The 19,835-nt window shown below is 37.4% G+C and overlaps 1 protein-coding gene across 4 annotated transcripts; it reads right to left on the bottom strand.

Annotated features, from left to right (window-relative positions):
* Positions 1-610: 610 nt before the first annotated feature.
* Positions 611-18,972, bottom strand: LOC139823367 (protein RUFY3). Of its 4 annotated transcripts, none has more exons than XM_071795841.1 (12): positions 18,758-18,972; positions 15,047-15,225; positions 14,867-14,976; positions 14,210-14,417; positions 13,932-14,095; positions 13,675-13,837; positions 13,486-13,602; positions 13,172-13,312; positions 11,113-11,210; positions 7,970-8,186; positions 6,900-7,160; positions 611-1,604 (listed from the first exon to the last, which is right to left on the bottom strand). In XM_071795841.1, exons 1-12 carry the CDS (start codon positions 18,945-18,947, stop codon positions 1,464-1,466), a joined length of 1,989 nt encoding a protein of 662 aa, XP_071651942.1. In that variant the 5' UTR covers positions 18,948-18,972; the 3' UTR covers positions 611-1,463. The 4 variants fall into 4 exon arrangements, with proteins under 4 accessions (XP_071651942.1, XP_071651939.1, XP_071651941.1 ...); XM_071795838.1 differs by lacking the exon at positions 18,758-18,972 and adding an exon at positions 15,735-17,584; XM_071795840.1 differs by lacking the exon at positions 18,758-18,972 and adding an exon at positions 15,864-17,573.
* Positions 18,973-19,835: the final 863 nt, after the last annotated feature.

Raw genomic sequence — 19,835 nt, 5'->3', positions numbered from 1 at the left:
AATACTTCCTGAAGGATCGATGTCACTGTAATAGAACTTAAGTAGAGAAGTGGATCAGATATCGCCCTGTTTCCAATTGTAGAATCGCTCGTACCAGAACTGTTTGAAGAGTATATGAAAATGTTTGAATACTGACTAATTAGACTGTAGTTTTAAGTAGTTTTAAAAAGTTTTGATAAAATAATAATACAGTTCGCGTGATGAGAAGTAATAGTGTGCGAAATCTTTATTATTTCTGACAGAAATTATGATCCTCGTTTATTATCACATACGGCGTTAAATTACTGTGAATGAATCTGCCAGTTTCGAATACATTTAATTAATTATTGTGGTTTTCTGGAACATCAAAGACGTCTGAGATGTACTTGCGCAAGATTGTCAAAGGTCTCCCAGCATTGCTACGTAGCACCGCCTTTAATTAATTCTTCCCAGTTAAAGAAAATTTTAATAAACAGTCTACAAAGAACTGCAACAACCGCATAATTTATATATCTCTGTTCCCTTCTCCCTCGAGACATTCTAATATAAACATGTTCGAATAAACATGTTTCCATATGATATTTGTATAATGTAAAAGATAATGTAAAAGATTAGGATTAAATAACGCACGTTTTAGAAAACCATCTCATTTATTTACGAATAATATCTCTTTTTAGACAGTATAGAATATCTTAAAAATATCGTTGTACAGGCACGCGTTTTTGGACTCTGCAGCGCGCGTGAGCAAAGCTGCAGTTTCGAGACTTTATAAATCAAATTTGGAGTATAATCATATCGCTGTTATATGATCTCACCCTGTCCAAGTTGAGCGTAAAAAAATGTAATTATAATCGAGACCGTACTAAAAGCAATGTGCAACGTTGAATTCGTAACCATTGAACTCTCGTCATTCACCTTGTTATACATTTATAGTATTTATACAATCAGATCGTTGAACTCTCGTCATTCATGAAACCGGTGAAATAATCGTAATTGTTGTGCCACGAAATGAAACGTTTCTCTATGACAAAATAAAATACGTCCGAGGAAATAAATTCTGTCGATCGTATATAATCTTTGTCGGTTATTTGTAAAATACATTAGAAACGTTGCAGTATATATATGTATAATAAAAATTGATAAATTGAATATTTCTCTAAACTCCCCTTCCCATCGCGTATAAACTCTAAAATATCGTGAAAGTATCTTGTGTGAAAAAGATTCCATGTGGAAAAAAAATATCGCTTTTGTTAGAGTGATTTGTCCGTCATCGCATACGGCCAATTTACAATAAATGGTCACGTATGGTAAAAACAAAATGTGTACAAATTTATAGATTACATTTGCGGACAGATTTCGTTACCTTTCCCTTCTTGCTTTGTTCTTGCCTTTTCGTTTTTTTTTTTTCTTTCTTTTTCGAAACTTCGCATTGAACTGAAATCTCTGCAATTCGCTTACGAAAAGGAACAATGGCATGCGGAGTATTAACGCACCACCGAGTAACGGCTAACCAGAAACACATAACATTCGTCACAAACGCGTACCGGTTTCGTTGAGTTCGGCAAGACTGTAGTATTGTCACTGCAGGCGTTGCAGAAAATGTTCCCGCAATTGCGACAATGGTGCTGCAACAGAAACAATAGCCACAAATATTTACTATTATACTATTCATATTAATTTTTTTAAGCTTTACCTTTATCGATAAATAAACTATTGTATTATTAATATAAAGTTAATACCTACTATAAAATGTTTTTGCATATTCACGTTACGAGTTATATCATCAAAATTGATATTTGAATTTTAATGATATATATTCATTTATACTACGATATATATCAAACATATCGAATATATAAAAATATAAATATAAAATTACATTTATTTGATTTTACATTCAAATTTTGAATATAAAATAGCCATGCATTTCCACATATATATAAATATAAAAATATACCAGCATTCAAATGTCTTTTATTATTATTTAAATGACGAGATTACGTAATAAGTATCTAATATCAGCTTCTATAATATGTAAAACGTATGGCAAAATAGAACAATTAGTGTGTTCACGTTTGCACTTATTTAAGAAAACTTGGAAAATTGGTTATTGAACTTCAATAATTACTATAATCTATTCGTTCTAAAAATAAAGCTACATTTGTCACATAAAGATTTGTCACATTTAGACGTAAAGATCTAAAATAAATATATATATATATATATATATATATATATAATTATAGACATAATATATACTTTATTACATTTACAATTTATATTGTAACTTCATTCGTAAAACATTTACGAAGTAGGAATAAATTGATAATGCGGCGGATTGACATTTAACTTCGACTATATATTGAGTTCAACCAATTTCACTTTGAGAATCGACAATAATTTATAAGATATCTCGATTGTCCCGGGGCAATGTAAATATAGTACGTTTTAAATCTCGTAGCTAACAGTTTAGGATTTTAACCGAAACGTCCAAACCAATCATAACTTCGCGGCGGTATAATGGCGATGAGTTTTGCCCGCCTCAGGTCTACACGTTGAAAAGTAAAAAGCTCTGTAGCGTAGTTCGCAGTTACGGATTACGTGTGCTCGTTACGTTCGGGTCAAAAAAAGTGCATGCCCGTACCTGAAGCTGGCACGCGGACAACGACCGGAGCTTTTTGCACTCGGCACCGGGGATACTATTGTCCGCGCGTCAACTTCAGGTAAGAGAGCGCTTAATACTTTTTTGCGGTGTTTCTTGCACAGGTCATTTCCATGTGAGAGTCGTTAGATTGTTGAGGTATAGACGGACATGGAACAGGACTGACTGGCACAAGCTGCTGAAAGTGACAAACGAGAAACAGCGAAGATAAGGACAAATAGGTGAAACAAATTCGTGTTAATCGCATCGTTTATGCAGAACGTCTTAATAGCCTCGTTCGTCTTTTTGTAGCCTTCTTTAAAATCGCAGATGCTAAAATATAAATGAAGAAAGATACTAAAAATATATATTGGCCAAAAATAAAGGCGTCCCGTATTCTAGATATTTTGTCACATTATTAAATTTTCTTTTAATAGCGTGGCTCTTGTTCAGAGCTAATGTAAAGAATTCATCATCGATTCATCACACGAGGAATCCGTACAAATTTGTAAGTCGCGACGGGGGAGAACGTACCCCACGGTATCCATGCGTTTCATCTTTGCGTTCATTTCGCGCGCCCCTACTCGCGCCCCCGTTTCTCTATTATCCCGGTAATCCTTATTTTCGAGCCATTACCGACAGTCTATTATAATAACGTGGTATTCGCGTGCTCCAAAAGCCAAAAGAGAAGCGTAACCGAGGCGGCGATTCTAAATTTTACATCTAAATTGAATCCTCTAAGTGAGACAGTCGGATAGTCGTTTCCCTCTTAGCGCGAGGGTGACGAGGGTGTGCGGGAGAGTGGTTGCCCGGTTATTACCGGGAAGTAAGAGCCCGAATAATATCGTCCCGATAACCGATTTCCTCGCAAAGTTAATTATTGAACCGTCATCATGACTTACGACCGAAACGTAGTAGATTGGTGCCCGCAACTCCGTAACCGGCGTGCCTCAAGCGCGCCTTATCTGAACCGTGATAGATACCTACTTACAGATACTTTCCAAGACGAATAAATCAGTCTGAGAGATCAGATTCGAGAGATACTGTCGGGCAAATGATCGACCGTCGCGATCTATAAATTTCCCGCGAGATGACTTGACTCTTGGCGCTGACGCGAAAGTCTCGGGTAAAACCGAAGAGACCGTCTCGCGGCTTACCTCGCTCGCCTTTGTAGCGCGTAACATCGGGCAAACTCACTTTTATGCAATCGCATGAGCAAGGAAATGAGTTTTTGTCTCTAAAGTTAAGAGTTAAAAAGACGCAAATGCCATCGCACGCTTATTTATCTTCGTGGACGAAACGGAGAACGCAAAGTATTTTTTTTTTGCAATTATAGTCGCCTTCATCGGTCTCATATAACCGATATGTTCAATGTGTTAATATATTCCAAACAAACTTAGATTCTTATCAAAAGTTAGCTTTATCAAGATTTGAAGAGGCCACATGATAGAAAATAGAAAGTTAAGATGGTTACATCGTCGTGAAGTCTGCCTTAATTTGGAATAGAATGAACAGAGTTCCAAGAGAATTCAGAGAGATTAATAACGATTTTGAAATATGCATATTCATCATGTGTAAAATAGCGTCTTTTAGCTTCACTTCAGGTTTATACAACACATAGGAACATTCTCAGTGCATCCTTTACGGCACCATTCTACCGCATCGCCGGCGGTGTGCGGCGGCGAATAATATTCACTTATCAGCATCTGTGGCCAACATGATATTGCTTATGATGCTCCAATATCGCAAGTGTATCGTGTATGCTCCCTCACGCAATAATCCCATGATATTTTATAAGTATTTCATGCGTTTTTATCGCCCACATGGCGAACAACAGAAGAAAAAAGGATGTTTACTTTGCATAAATGTGTAAAAGTACGTATAATAAGTTTTGAACGGAAATATCGCATATATTTACACACACATCTCGACACGACTGATTCAAATTAATGTCTATACTTTACGTACATTAAGCTATTGACTCAACTCTGATTCTGTCCGTTAGAAAATGTTTACATGCTGTTACTGCACAAGATGAAACTTGGTTGTCGCAATTTGCTGTTACCGAGAGCAAATTAAAGCGCCCGGCGACGCGTAAGATACATGGGAAAAGTTTTGCACGCCGTCTCGTTAACACCTCTCGCCGCGGAATCAAAATTTCGTACAATCCGCGGGAACTGTGTCAAGTGCACGTGCAAAGGAATTGTCGGTGTGTCACGTGCGCCGGGGCGATACCGCGGGGCATTGTTTAAAAAGCCATGATGTGAGCTTACAGTGTCTTAACCGCGGTCAACCGCCGCGCTGAACGATGTGGACCACAACACGAGGAGAATTATTATTTTGCCCGCTTTTGTCCGCGCGAGAGCTTGCGCCTATCCCGCATTTTTTTCCCGCCTGCAAACAAACCCGTGCGTACCTTTCGAAAGTCTCGCACCTTCTCTCATACGGCGGGGCTTCTCCGTTGCGCACCTGCTAACGGAACACGGCTTGCCCACTGGCACGATTCCCACCCACACAGCTGGTTGTGCCATGGGTGGCCTATTCTATATTAAACAGTATGGTAATACACCTACCGGGCGAAAAATGAGTAACAAGGATACCCGAGCACTGCCTTGTTATTATGCAATAACTTACCACCTTTTCCTACGCCCTCCTTTCAACCCTTCCCCGTAACCCGTTTCCTCGCGCGCGGCCACAACGTATATTCCTCGAACCGTCGGCTACGTAAAGCAAAGAAGAGAATACGGTCTAATGTATTTTATGGGGCGAGCAACGTCTCTATCACATTGTCGACTGAATATGCATGCGGGCCATGCATGCACAACGCGTAATCATGAATGTATGTCGGATGATGGTGCAAATAATGTAATTGGACGTTCTGAAAAAAAAAAGGAACGCCGCTCCGTAAATATCCCAGGCTTACGGCTAAAGAGAAGATTTTCCCCGGCGTTCTGCGTGATAGCCAGAAACACGTGGTCATGCACGATTAATCGTTACGACAATCGTTGACGACTAAACGAGGTTACAATGTACGCGATTCTTTTGGAATTCCCCCGCGAGCGAGTTATTTCCGCAGCGATTGGTGCATGGGTTATCCCATACAGCAAATTTCGATAAATTCTATTATTTATCGCTCATGTCTGCGTAATTTCGATAAACTCTCGACCGCGGGTAAATCCCGCTACAGAATTTATCCGTATGACGAATGCACGAATATACTCACTCGTTGTCGGCGCGCTGCGCGCTTCCCTTATCGATGCACGCAACCGCAGCGTACGGAACGATCAAGATCTCCGCGCGAATACTTTAAGCGCCCATGTCGTGCTGGCACGCGTGATTCGCGCTCAAAAAAATGGAAGCGAGCCGGTGCGGCGCGGGCGTGAAGAGTTCTCTGACCGAGCTTCGTTGCGCAGCCCGGGGAATATCGCCTCGGCTTTTACCGTGTAACGCGACACGTCTCTCACTCCCTAATGAGCGAATTAAAAAGCGTTGCGGACGCGTCGGCCGCCGTATTCTTGCGGCAGGTGCTTAACAACTGCCGCTCGAGAACTTGTTTAAGCCCAGTAATCCCTCAGCCGGGCTCTTATCTATCCGCAAATTCCGGCCCTCATTACGGCCTATCGCGATTTAATAAAGGGGGAAGTTAGGTAAACGAAAGCCTTTAAGTGTAATTGCCGACCCAAGCAACGCGATAGCCCGCTATCTCTAATAATACGACTGTCGTGCATCAAAGTTGTTGCGCGCGAGGAGCGATTTCGATCTCGAGGGATCCTGACGACCTGACGAGCGCCCAGCCCTGTGAGCGCCATCAGATCTTCAGCCGAGGGTAAATGTATCCCGTGGTGATGCCAAGTCTGTTGGCCTGCCACGACCCGAACGATCCTGGTCATTTAGCGCGCGCGCGCGCTTATTTCGCCTTGTCTCCTCCATCGAGTCCGACGGCTGGAATCCACATCAGGCTAAGCAGTAATTTCCCGAACGGCGGGGATAATTGAACAATTACGTACGGTGCGCCGCGCTTTCAGCCGAGCTCTTCGCGCGCGCGTGAACCATCTCCGCGAATAGATCGGATAGGCGAAAGAGCATGGCAAGGAGAAAGGCGGGGGAGGGATAGTTTCAGCGAAGAAACCGGAGAAACCGAGAGTTGAGGCGGAAAGTTAGAGAGAGAGAGAGAGAGAGAGAGAGAGAGAGAGAGAGAGAGAGAGAGAGAGGGAGAGGGAGAGGGAGAGCAAGAGAGGAAAGTTACGAAGGCGTGAGAGCAATTAAAAAGTTTGATTACCTTGCGACGAGTCATGTTGAACTCACGGCTGCACCCCTTGCATTGGGTGACCATCCGATCATTTGCCCAGGTTACCGAGCTACCCTCTTGCAGTGCCGACTGCTGCTGCTGCTGCAGCTGAGCGTTGTCAGCGGCCTCGCGCAGTTCAGCCGCCGCTAATTTGGCCGCGCTCAATTGTCCCCCAAGTTCCTCCAGAGTTCGTTCCTGCTCACCGCATACCTCCTTCAGGGCATAATACTCTTCCTGCAGCGTCAAGTACCTCTGGAACAAAATCATGATTATCCGACATATACACAATCATTCGTCCATTGGCTGCTGAGATGCGACTCGAGTATGAATGAGATGTAATCGATATCCAAAATGTATATACAAAATCTTTTTAGATAATCTAAATTTCATTCCGTTATGTTATTATATTAATTTTATAAATTATATCTTCAAATTTCAATTATTCTTGTATCCGTATTAAAATCTGAATATGTTCTTGTATTTCCAATGTTCCAAAAAATTTTGCTATTTTATTTTATAATAGTTTAGGGTATTGACCGTCTAATTTTTAATTTTGTATTTCACGTCACTGGGAATAGTATATTTTTATGCATTGTACATTAATTATAGTCATCATGTTGAAGTACATCCGGTGGATATCACTGTCTCGCGTCCAGATTAAAAAAAAAAGAGAGAATTAACTTATCTTTATTGTAGAACTACTAAATAACGCGCGTAATACGTTTTAGGGATTCGCAAAAATAATAAAAATTCAGTAGTTTGAAATAAATTTCATTAATCTATTTCAGGACGGGCGGCGCGGCGCGGCGGTACCGTAGTACTTACTGTCGGTTCTATTATCGAAAGGCGGATAAATCTCCGTCGCAGCGTGCGAATTGAATTAGGTATTATAATCCAGGTTTCGCAGATGAGATTTAAATAGAAAGATCGAATCGCTGTTTCCGTCGAGGCTCACCGTTGTCTGAACTTACGAGTCGGCGTGACGATAACGCGGCGATACCGTGAGATTTATTCGCGGGTACGCTTAAAAGGCAATACAGATCGCGCGCGTGGATACGTACCTCGGACACCCGTTTCAGCTGATCGATCTCCTGATGTAATTGAGAGATCTTCTCCGTGTTACAGATCGATGTTTCCTGCAAGGAGGTTCTCCACTCGCGCTCAAGTCGCAATTCCCTCTCGACCCCATTCGTCCGCGCCTCTCGCTCGGCAGCCTCGGCACCCAGGATCCTCACCTTCTCCTCCGCCCCCGATCTGACACCATCCATCTCCTTGCACCTGATTAAGTCAAATCGGTGGTACTTAAACGTCGAAGACATAAAACTCGCGTCTACACCGCCAGAAGCTATCTTATTCAATTGGCTCGACGATCTTTAACTCGTACCTTGCTCCAAGATTAGTTCAGGGTTTCGAAATGTGAGTGTAATGATGCGTGAAGGTTATACCTAAGGTTATACCTAAGATGATGACCCTGTTCGCTCAATACGAAAATACCGAATGATATCTTAGTAGTCAATTTTATCGCCAAGAAATAATTTAATTGGTTTGCGATTCGCTATTTATGCCTGCTCATTTGCAGAGAAGTATATTTCCATATTTTATATACAATTTACAGAAATTAAAAAAACTTACTAAAAAATATATATTTATTATTTAATTGAGAATTTTATCAAGATAAATGTTATATATATGTGTTATAAGCAAATAAAAGTGTATTCTTTTGAAAAGTGCATTTAAGGAACTGTTTACTGATTGCATCATAAACAAATGTAGAAGAATTAATGCAAACTTACATAAAACAATAAAATCATTTATCTCATTTTGAAAAATGGATGAAAAACCCAATTATTATCAAATATTATCAATTAATAAACCTAATGTGAATATAATCAAATATAAGGATAAAATTTCAAAAGTGCCAATCCAGAAAATTTACGTTTAATTGATATTATATTTTATATTTAATTACTTTTAATATAATTAATAGCACATTGTGCACATGTATTACATTGACCAAATATCAAAGTAAAACAAAAATACGTATTATACGTATTATACTGTTTTATATTTTATACACAAACGAGTTTAACAAAACAATAAAATCGTTGCATTTATGTAATTTACTAATTTGTAATTTATTTGATAATGCTATAATGTATATATAACTTACCTCACAAGATATTAACATACAAACAGTGATTATATATACAAGAATAAATAAGGAAAGAACTTTATTCATCAATTATAAAAGTCACAGAAATTTTATTAGGTCGTGGCGTCTTAATTTAATCGGCGATGACTCTGGGATAAACAAACTCACACTCTCTTCTATCATAAATTTATTTTCGTAGTGTTGGTACAAGCACACGTAGTGTCAGAGTGCGTTATAATTTTCACTGCGCTTATACAAGTAGGTAAATATATCAGTAATATGGATATGGCACGTTTAATTAATCACCATCGAACATTTTACTTCCAATAAGGAAGTAACGCTATCATCTAAACGGAAAAATGTCTTGGATAAATGTATCGACTACAGATATCAGTAATGTAATAATTTACTCGTAGCAAAGCTATTTTCATGTATGAACATTAAATGAAAAAGGAATGATTTGGTGAAGCAGAATCGCGAATCAGTTCCTTAAACGCGATTATCACAAATAAAACGAGCGTTTTAATTTAGATACGAGAAAAAAAATACGGAAATTTATATCTCCCCTTGCAATTATATCAGACGAAAATTCTTGCGTAATAAGAAGTTAATTTTTGTTCATCTTAAGGTTATTAGCAGATAATGGAAAAGTGATAAAAATGATATCGAATGATTAGATGTTCGATGATATTACTTTTCCCTGTCCGACAGCATTAATGAATTTTATTGATATAATTATGTGATAATGTATAAATTTATCGATTATTGCAAAAGACTTTAAAATATGTCTTGCCAATATATTAACATTGCTACATATTAATATAACTATTTGTGTAATAGCCATTTAGTGAAGTTTACCAATATCCCCGTGAGACGATAAGACTTCGTTTAATCCTAGAGCTTCGCGAGTCTTTAATCTATCCTACCTAAATCCGATCACATTCGCGACATCTAAGTAAAAAATAAATCATCTCTAGCTAGAGCTGTCCATTTATTTGCGTGCGTGCTTTATTTCAATATTGGTATGACCATTCGCATACCGAAAATTCCATATAACGACAGCTGATAGGAAAATATTATCACAACAACTATCTATATTTGTACGTAAATAATGCTTGCTAAAATTATTCAGTAATATGGAGAGACATTGTCAACGCTTCTTTAAGAAATCCTAACATCACGCGAAAAGTTTGATGGAAAAGAATGGTCAAGTTCTTACACATCTCAAATGTCACATTTTTCTGAATAATATCTCGATCACAATGTGATTCAATCAAAATTTTGAAGCGTATAAGAAATGCGAACATTAGCCCTTTTCGTATTTCTACAATGATAAATGTAGTCTTTTATATAATTAGAAGACTACGATCTTTCACGCGCAAAAGTTTAAATCTACGTAGACTGAAAATGGAGCAACAAAATATCTTAAAATGTATATATATGCATCAAAAAAAGTTTTGCGTAATTTGAATTTTTGATATATTAAAAATGCAATTGCTAATTACAATAATTACGAAATAAAGAATGAAATATTCTGAAATGGAAAAATAAATTATTTACAACAAGGATGAGTGTAGAGCCGTGTGCTAAAATATACGTAAGTCTTCATTGTTTTACGAATGAAATGAAAATGAGCTGATAACAAACACGTAACACTTCTATTATTCTTGCACGTTTGCATTCTTGCACGAGAAATGTCGATGAGATTAATACGCTGATAAAGCAATATTGATCAAACTAGTTCCATCACCTCACTCATCATATAGAAATCCTATACTAGAAATTCACGATATTAAAGGAAAGCTGGTTTAGCAATACACCTTTAACTTAACATGTTATTTAGTAATTGATCAGATAAAATGCTTAACAGAAAAAAGTGTTAACGCCTCAGTATAAAAACACAACATAATTAAAGCGCAAAACATTTTTTGATGTGTGTAGTTATTATATTAAAGATTACGCGCGCGCGCTACACTTTTAATCCCGAGTATGCGCGTGATCAAATTGCACTTATAAGTTAATTAACACTAATGAAAGACAAATAAAACATACTTCTCATCCATTTTCTGGATGGTCTCGCTCATTGACAGTGTTTTAGCTTCCAGCTTTGTAATCAGTTCTGTCTTATGCTTAAGTGAGCCTTCGCACTCCTGAAATAAATATTTATTGAGTACAGGCGAAAGAGAAAGAGACGATTTTGGCTTGCCCAAATTTCTAAACCTGGAATAGCAACGTGATGCATAATGAGTTGAAAATCATTTCCGTAATAATTAAGCATATGATAGCATGAGTTTAATAGAATGACGCATCTTCTAGAAAGTAGAATGTATATTTTCGCAAACACATGATGTAACGAAATGCTTGATGGAATCTTCAGATTTTTTAAACTTCTAGTTCTATAAATAAAATTTGTCTTGCGTCTAATATTTAGAATAGCATCTATCGATGATAAGCAAATATTTTGAAAATATATTAGGTTTCGAATTTATAACATTATAATTCTTGATAAGTTCTTTATTATAATAGTAAATAAGTAATTTATATTACATGTCGTGCGATTTTGCTATAGGATATTATTTTTTCGCTTCACACATCAACATTGCAAACAATGACAAATTTTTCAAGACGCTCCATGCGTCCATGCGTCATAATTAAAATTAGTTAATTGGCAAATTATGATCAATAATTTCTTCAATAAAAAAATATTAGTGTATACATGTATTTTATATTGCAATATTGTAGAAATTTCTACAAGAGTTATTGTCTTTAACGTAACAGTTTGTATCGGATTAAAGCGTCGGCAACTCGATTCAGTGCTTTAGAGAAGTCTGCTGCATCATTTCGTTACATCACAGTAATTACACATAATTTATCAACGTAACATCGATTAATCTTCAAAAGTGGCACTGAATAGTTGTGTACGACAGTGTGCTATATGCGCGAAACCCAAGTAGGAAATCTGGCAAAGTAATTTTGCACGATTCTGTAGGGTGTACGTATAAAAAATGTACGCCTCGCGTGCAGCACTGAATAGCCGCGATATCCGAAGTGTCAAGATCCGCTGTGGAATTAATCGTGTAAGGGTAGGCGGCTGTCTCTATTCTTTCGCAGTTTGCTCGGTCGTTGAACTATTCATGGAAATCTCGGAGGTAGAACGACTCTGTTTCAATTTGTCATTAGAGGCTGTCGCCGGCTGCTCGTCAAGAGAGCGCTGATGATCGACCGTCGACGGCGTCGGCCGGGTGGTCGCATTCTCCGCGGGTCGCATGGGTGGGCAACCCCTCGGGATGGTGGGGCTAGTCTTATTAAGAATAGATTTCGATACGCCACCCGGAGTGGTGGGGCTTCGTATACCTTCACCGTCCTTCATCCAATGATTATACTTCTCGAGGTTGTTAAGGATCTTGCCGATCTGATTGGTCTTCGCGTGAAGACGGCTCACCATCTCGCCCTTCTGTGTCAGTTCGTGCTCACACTCCTACAAGGGAAACACGTCCAGAAACGGAGAATTTATGTGCCCGTCGAAATCCTCTCCGAGAAAGAAAAGATTCCGGCGGAATAATAATTCCCACCCATTGTCAGCACATCCACGAAAAAGCGCCTAAATACGCTAGTGTAATGTGTAACAACAACCTATCTTGCATAAAAGACAGTTTAACTACTCACTAACAGGCTGAAATATTAATAAATAGCGAAAATATCAATAAAATGCGGAAAAGTAAAGCAAGTTGTCGCTTCCGTGCTATAACTATAATGGTTTCATTTAAAAATAAATCCTGTGATTAAAAAATTTTATAAACAGTAAGTTATATAGAGAAATCACGTCTCCGTGATATAGTACACTTGTCTATATCAAATGTCGCATGTGTTTAATTAGAAATATTATTTATCGGAAGATGTAAACATTTTTTTATTATATAATTAATTTTCTAAATTAAAACGGGACTATACTAAAAGAAAATTATTAATATATTATGAAATAAACGTTTCCTCTTCTCTCCCTCTCTCTCTTTCTTCTTAAATAAAATTTAATAATTGACCAAATAAAATGCAAGTAGGCTATATCACGGAGATTAAAAAATTATACAAGAATAGTTGCAAGTTATACAACCTGCAGCTTTTTGTACATTTCCAAGTTGATTAACTTGATATCCTCCAGTTGTCGCCTTAAAGATATTATAGTGTCCTGTTTCTCATGTATATCCTTCTCTAATAATTTCATAGCTACTTCCATTTCGGATTTCATGCTAATCTGTATGAAAACAGTCAAAAAATACTCATCAATCGCTATGTGCATTTTCATGTACTCAACTTTTATAAGTCTACATTGTCGTAGGAAGGTATCAAAAATTTTAATATTTTATTTGTATAAATATTTAGAAATATAAATAGGTATCACATAAAACAATACAAGCCCTTATTAACCTGCAGTTCCAGTTCTTTCTCTAAATCTTGCCGAGATTTCTTTTCAGATTCTATTCTGCATCTGAGTTCTTCGATTTCAGCAGTAGTTTCTGTTATTTTAAGAGGTACCTTTCCATTCTGAAATTAAATTGATTCTTCAGCAATACGGCAATCAGTACGTAACACGTAATTTCAACGACGTTTATATACCTCGTTTGCATCTTTGACTTCAATACCAAGTTCCTTCTTTAGCTGTCTGTTCTCGTCTTGAACCGATAAAATATTGTTCTTAGCAATGGCAAGATCCTCTTTCATAAGAGCGTTCGTTGTCGTCAAAGATTCTACTTTAGCTTGGAGATTCGTTACCGTCGCGCTAAAATCGGCAGAGAAAATGTCAAATCGAACAATAACATTCGTATGTATGCGCAACTTTTCATTCAAAATTCGCGAGATAACGAGATATTTACTTTAAATGTCGATTAAGCTCTTCGATATAATTCTTCTGGTCAAGCACTGTGGTCATATTGTCGTTTTCGAGTTCATCGTCTGGCGATTCACCAGGTATATGATTACTATTGCGCAGATATAACGAAAAGTCGATTACGCCTTGTTGACAATCGAGGTCTTCTTCCTGTTGTAATAGTTACAATCGATCTTGGCTTAATGTCATTATCACTTTAATTAAATGCATACATGCACACTTTCATATATGTATGTGAAGAACGCGACAATAATCCAGACTGACCTTTACACAGAAGTTACAATCGATCACATTTAATCCCACTAATAAGCCCATGACTACAATTGCCTCTTCGCTCATCATTAGAGCATCTGGTTCGAAGTATTCGGACAAAATATCATCTTTGTGATCTATCAGAACTTTGAGATAATCTGCTAATTTCTTTTGCATCAATGCCATACGCAGCCAAGCACGCGCCCTACCCATAGCCGTCCTAAAAATGCAGATAGTGATTTCAAAATATTATATTCCAAATAATAAAAATTCCATAATTAAATTAATTAATGCAATTATCAATTATATGTCTAAATAATCTGATTTGAAAAGAAAAGATATAGTTTTCATGAAAGGATATAGTTATGAAACACTACCGCATCTTTCGATAAATGCCGATAATAAAAAAGCAAAAATATAATAATGATATTAATATCTAATAAAAAACTTTTCAAAAAAATTTCTTGAGAAAATCTAAAAGATCTATCATTGGTTAACATACAATGTACCGATCATGTTTTTAAAAAAAATTCCTAACAAAATATTATATACATATATTTTTATTTTACTGCGGTAATGCAAAATATTGTTAATTACTCATATAATAAATCAAACAAGTTCAAGCAAATAAATATGAATCATAGTGTCCAAAATAGAAATACATAGTACCTAACAGTAGGCAAATCACGAATGCTGGACGTAATATCTTGTGCTTCAGGACAATATTTCTCTACGAGCTGAAGAATATCCCACAGCTCCTTTTTGGGTCCGAGAAGACCCTGAAATCGGAGGCCAGTTAATATCGGATTGGAAAAATTATTCCGCTGTCCGCACGATGGCAAGATTTACCTTCTTCGGCCGTAAACCATGCCTAAGCACGTGTTCAAGGACGATGAAAAAATGTTGCAACGGCATATGATCGGAATCGAGCATACGACCATATTTCAAGGATGTTTCAATCAGCTCCTTGACGATTAGTTTTGAAATGTTAACGAGATTACTCCTCTCGATGATCACCGGATCTCGTGCTGCAAAAACAATACGTCTGTTCTGACTTGCGGTATAATCTCGATTAATTCTTTTTTCCCCTCGTCAATACTTAAACTAATGATTTCAAATTCAGTAGCAAGTGTCCAGTCCTGAATATGAAAATATCCTTAAAGATCATATTGAAACTTAAACAATAAGAATGATTGCGTAGCACAGTATGCGTCAATTTCATAATTTTGTACTTTCTAAAATAAACGAAAAGTATAAATAAATAAAGAAGTGCAACCGTAAGCCGAAGAATTGCAACGGTTTCGCTATTGAAGAAATGCATTCCAAACAAAGCGCCCACGCTAAAGCGTGACAAAGAGGAAGAAACTTTGTTTTCCATTATGAGCAAGAAAAGCGATGTATCGTAAACGGGACAAATGTTATAATAACACAGTTGAATCTTGCTGAGCGAAAAAAAAGAGAAAACTGATTCGAATATATCTCCGAATATATTCCGCCAATTAAAATGCGGGTGAGTGCAGTAACATCCAGTACGGACACAAGCTGGAGACGTGCTGCAATGGCGGTGGACTTGGTGGCATAATATCGCAAAGCTCTCGCTGCTCGGGAAGCTGTTGCAGATGATGATGATGATGGTGATGACGGTGATCATGATGATGATTAATACCACTGAGAGCGAGCGGCGGTGAGGGTGACCGCTGCATCGAATCCTGGAGCGAGAATTCGACATCCTGAAGCTCCTTCAGACAGAGCCACTCGCCATCTACCGACACTCGAAAATTACACAGATATATTGTGTCCTGAGCACCAGCCATATCTTCCTCCAGCATGACCCCGCCGTGATGTACACCACCGTGATCGCCCGGCGGCCGCAATTTCAAACCAGTCAGGGATTCCTGCCGCATAGAAGACGATTCCTCTGCCGTCTCTGTCTCAATCGATTTCGTAGATTTATGCGATATCTTTCAACGATCGTTCACTAGACTCTTGATTTGCATAAATTTTTCTTCAATAACTCTGCAATAATCTTTGTAGATTGGAGTAGCTCGTTTATTCGAATTAAATGCTTTTCCCGTTATTAAAAAATAACGAGTTGATCACAATTAATATGCGTCGATTTGTTCTTTTAATATATATATTTTTTAGTCTATATGTGTCTGTTAGTTCGTAAAATAACTTGCTCAATACCGTATAGTAAAGTATTTTCTTCTTTCTGTTACATCGATCAGCTGTGAGAAAAATGTGTCGCAATGGATGAGTCACCAGTGAGTAACGATATATCGCAGTCAGACTTTACGTTGTTGGCAACAACGTAGAAATCTGCGTATGATAGTTGTGTCGCTCCCCTCCTCCTGTTACTTGTTTTATTTCTTCAGGTATTATCCTTCGATCACTACTTGTCTCATTAACGACAAGTAGATGCTTTCTTTGATAAGGAATGCTGCTCCAGTTAAGCTGCAGGTATCGAAGAGACGACAATTAAATCTCAGCTCAAGCGAAGAAGAAATGGTGAACGCGCACTAAAACGCGACTACATCGTAGTTCCTTCACGACGATGTAATTATTCGCTCACAAAGCGACACACGCTCCAGGAATCAGCGCACTTATAGAAACAACTTGGAAATTGGAGTGCAGAGTGTCGAGCGAGGAAAATTTCACGTCGAAAATAACGAGAGCGCCGGCAAAATGTGCTTGGATATTGATTTTCCCGCTGACTTTGCCTCCATCTACGATAATCAATACAGGTGCCGTTGCGCATTGCCGTGTGGTGCTGCCATCACTTTTCTGTATTGCTTTACCGGTATAGCAGCACGAAGCAAAAATATATAATTTATTTACAAAATTCTCAATAGAGAAGAGTAGGATGGTAAAAAGAAAGCAATGCATGTTTCCATGTTTCAAAATTTTATTTCGGCATCCCGATAAGATAAATATTGTCACGTGCACGATTATAAATGAATATTGTAAATTTGTAAAATGCCTTATTTTAACTATCTCACTTGAATTAATAATTATCATAGCATGTATTCATTATGTCACATTAGAACTGGAGTGGCCATAAATACGGATTTCTTATGTAGAAAATTTAACAGTATGTACAATTTAATCATGCATTTTCACAATTATTTAATCACAAGAAAAAAACAGCATTAAAATGTCTCACTAAACGTCCTATTAAAATGTTGATCAACGTACGAATACAACAAATTGTGATTATGACTTTGTTCTCATTCGGTCACAATTAATCACAAGCAGATAGACGTACACGTGTCAAGAATTGTGCACTATATGTACAGGCGATATCATTGCTCCCGGCGAAGCACTATCGCTCGAGATATAATTAGAGTGTCAAAAAAATAAACAGACATTACAGAAGTTGAGTAACTGCATTGATATAAATATTTAGTAAACTTCACAGTACAATTTTTTCAAATTAATTTAGTAAACTTTGTCAATTTTATTATAAATGCTTTATTAGGAATTATAGTTTGAATATTGTGCAAACATTTATAAATGTTTTTTTTTAATTTATGATAAATTTAAAATAAATAAAAAATAAATTTATGATTGTTGCTTGCATTGACTTGTATATTCTTAATCTGTTAATTTGTTAATATAATCACGTTTAATTTCATATTAAAAAGAAGAAAATAAAATATAGATTTCCGAATTGAATTACCATTTATCTCATATTCTTTCATTCCTAATCTTCAAATTCTCTAAATCAACTTTTTATAAAACCAATATGTGTGAAAAGGAATCGAATCGGCTGACAGATTTGGTCGACCGTCTCCATACGGAGTCACGAATCACGTTTCAATGCTTTTGTTTTATATTATTTTTAAAATATTACATGTTTCATTACTTGTAAGTATGCATTGCTCCCAATAGCTTGAATAGACATGGAATAAAATTTATTAGGGCTGCTAAAAAAATCCAAACAATTTAGAATGTTTACAGAAATTCCTAACATGCTTGCTGAGACGTATTTATAACGTTTATATATCCACTAATAATTATAAGAAAACTTTGCGCGTAGGAGCAACAAGACTCAATTAAAGACATTTGTCTTTATTCCGTCTTTTTCGTTAAAAAAAATATATTATTACGTTCTTTAGAGAGCACTTACTTTTATGACATCGTGACTTAAACTAAATCTTATATAACATAAAAATATTACCATGTAATAAAAATCATGTCTCTTTCCTTTAACATTACAAATGAATAATCTCATGTAATCGCGCACGAGAAAAATTTTTTGACGCTTATGATCTTCGTAATAGGAAAAGTGCAGCCGTTTACAGCCTGATCGTCAGATGTATCCAAATGCAATTATACGTAATTATTGGAACACGTGTTATCTGAAGAGTTTTTATGACGTCTCCAGCTGACACAGAACGATCGTCAATAAAGAAACAGCAACGATGGCGAGACACGTGCGCGCACAGTACGTTCACGCGCGCTTAACACGCGGGCGCCAAAGCCTGAGCCCGCGAGCAGCGAACTTTTGAAAAGCGCGCCGAATCGTGGAACCATGCAACCATCGGGCTGTGTACTCACGTCTCGGCAACCACCAGGCGTCCAGCTTTCTGGGTCTGGACACGACGAGGTCGGGCCATTTGTCCTCCCGTATGGAATAACTTGACGGCGAACGCGAGACACTTTTCTCGTTTTCGTCGGACGCGAGGCTACCGGTGAGCGATTTCTCGGACGGGGATATTGGCAAACCGTCGCCACTCTCCGCGGCCATATTTACGTTCCCACTGTTCGACTAACGGCGCATTCGCCGACACAGAAGCGCGCGTATACGTATACGCGGGTATAGATTGTAAACGTGTTAATATCTCTCTGTTGCGGCGAGCAGGCTACCGCTCGGCCGCGTCGTCATTCCTCTTGCCAACACGTGGTAAGAATTCTAGCTCCGTCACGCGACACGCGCACGCCCACATCAAAACTCGGCCGAGCTGGATAGTCAACGACGAATTCGGAGTAACGTGACGAAATTGAAAAGAGTATAGCGAGCAAATGTAGTCTGCCATTGATCTTCTTTGACTCTTATCCTCGCTCTTGTCGAACGATCGTGAATACTAAGGTTTACAATTGGAGCAAGAGACGGTGTAAAGAATCACGACGTAAAACAATATCGCGTCTACATGTCGGAGAACTCTTGAAGAAGTAAAAGTCCATGCGCGAATGAAGACGAATGATTATTTGATCAATTCCCGTTTTCTGGAAATAATGGGTGTACGACAGGAAATTTATTGGGGCATCACTTCTTATTTAGATCTTATTATTAGATCGTATTGCCGCATCTTTATATATATAGATATATATGCTGAAACTAAAAAATTCTTTTTCCATCTTTCAGTTACAAAAGATCTCTCTCATACACTCCGCGTATCTAATTTTGAGCGAGTATCAAAACCACACAGATTTTTCTTAACAAGGAATATATTAATAAAATGTATCTATATGCGTAAACTTTATATAATTTAGACTATAAACACATAATTGAAAAGATTTGAAGATTTTCTGAAATGTTTAAATAATATTTAAGAGCATAAATATTCTTAAATAATGTATCTTTATGTATAATTATTTTAGAAAGTTTTATTGTGATGTATTGAGATATCAATAT

Source organism: Temnothorax longispinosus, chromosome 12 (genome assembly GCF_030848805.1).
Source record: "Temnothorax longispinosus isolate EJ_2023e chromosome 12, Tlon_JGU_v1, whole genome shotgun sequence".
NCBI lineage: Eukaryota > Metazoa > Arthropoda > Insecta > Hymenoptera > Formicidae > Temnothorax > Temnothorax longispinosus.
This window is presented reverse-complemented; position numbering and strand designations above follow the sequence as displayed.

Coding starts and splice junctions, on each gene's coding strand:
- LOC139823367 (XM_071795838.1), bottom strand. CDS start 16,101: ATGCGGCAGGAATCCCTGACTGGTTTGAAATTGCGGCCGCCGGGCGAT. Junction 14,977..15,046: donor ATGGTTTACGGCCGAAGAAG/GTAAATCTTGCC, acceptor CTCCGATTTCAG/GGTCTTCTCGGACCCAAAAA. Junction 13,313..13,485: donor AGAAAGAACTGGAACTGCAG/GTTAATAAGGGC, acceptor GTTTTCATACAG/ATTAGCATGAAATCCGAAAT.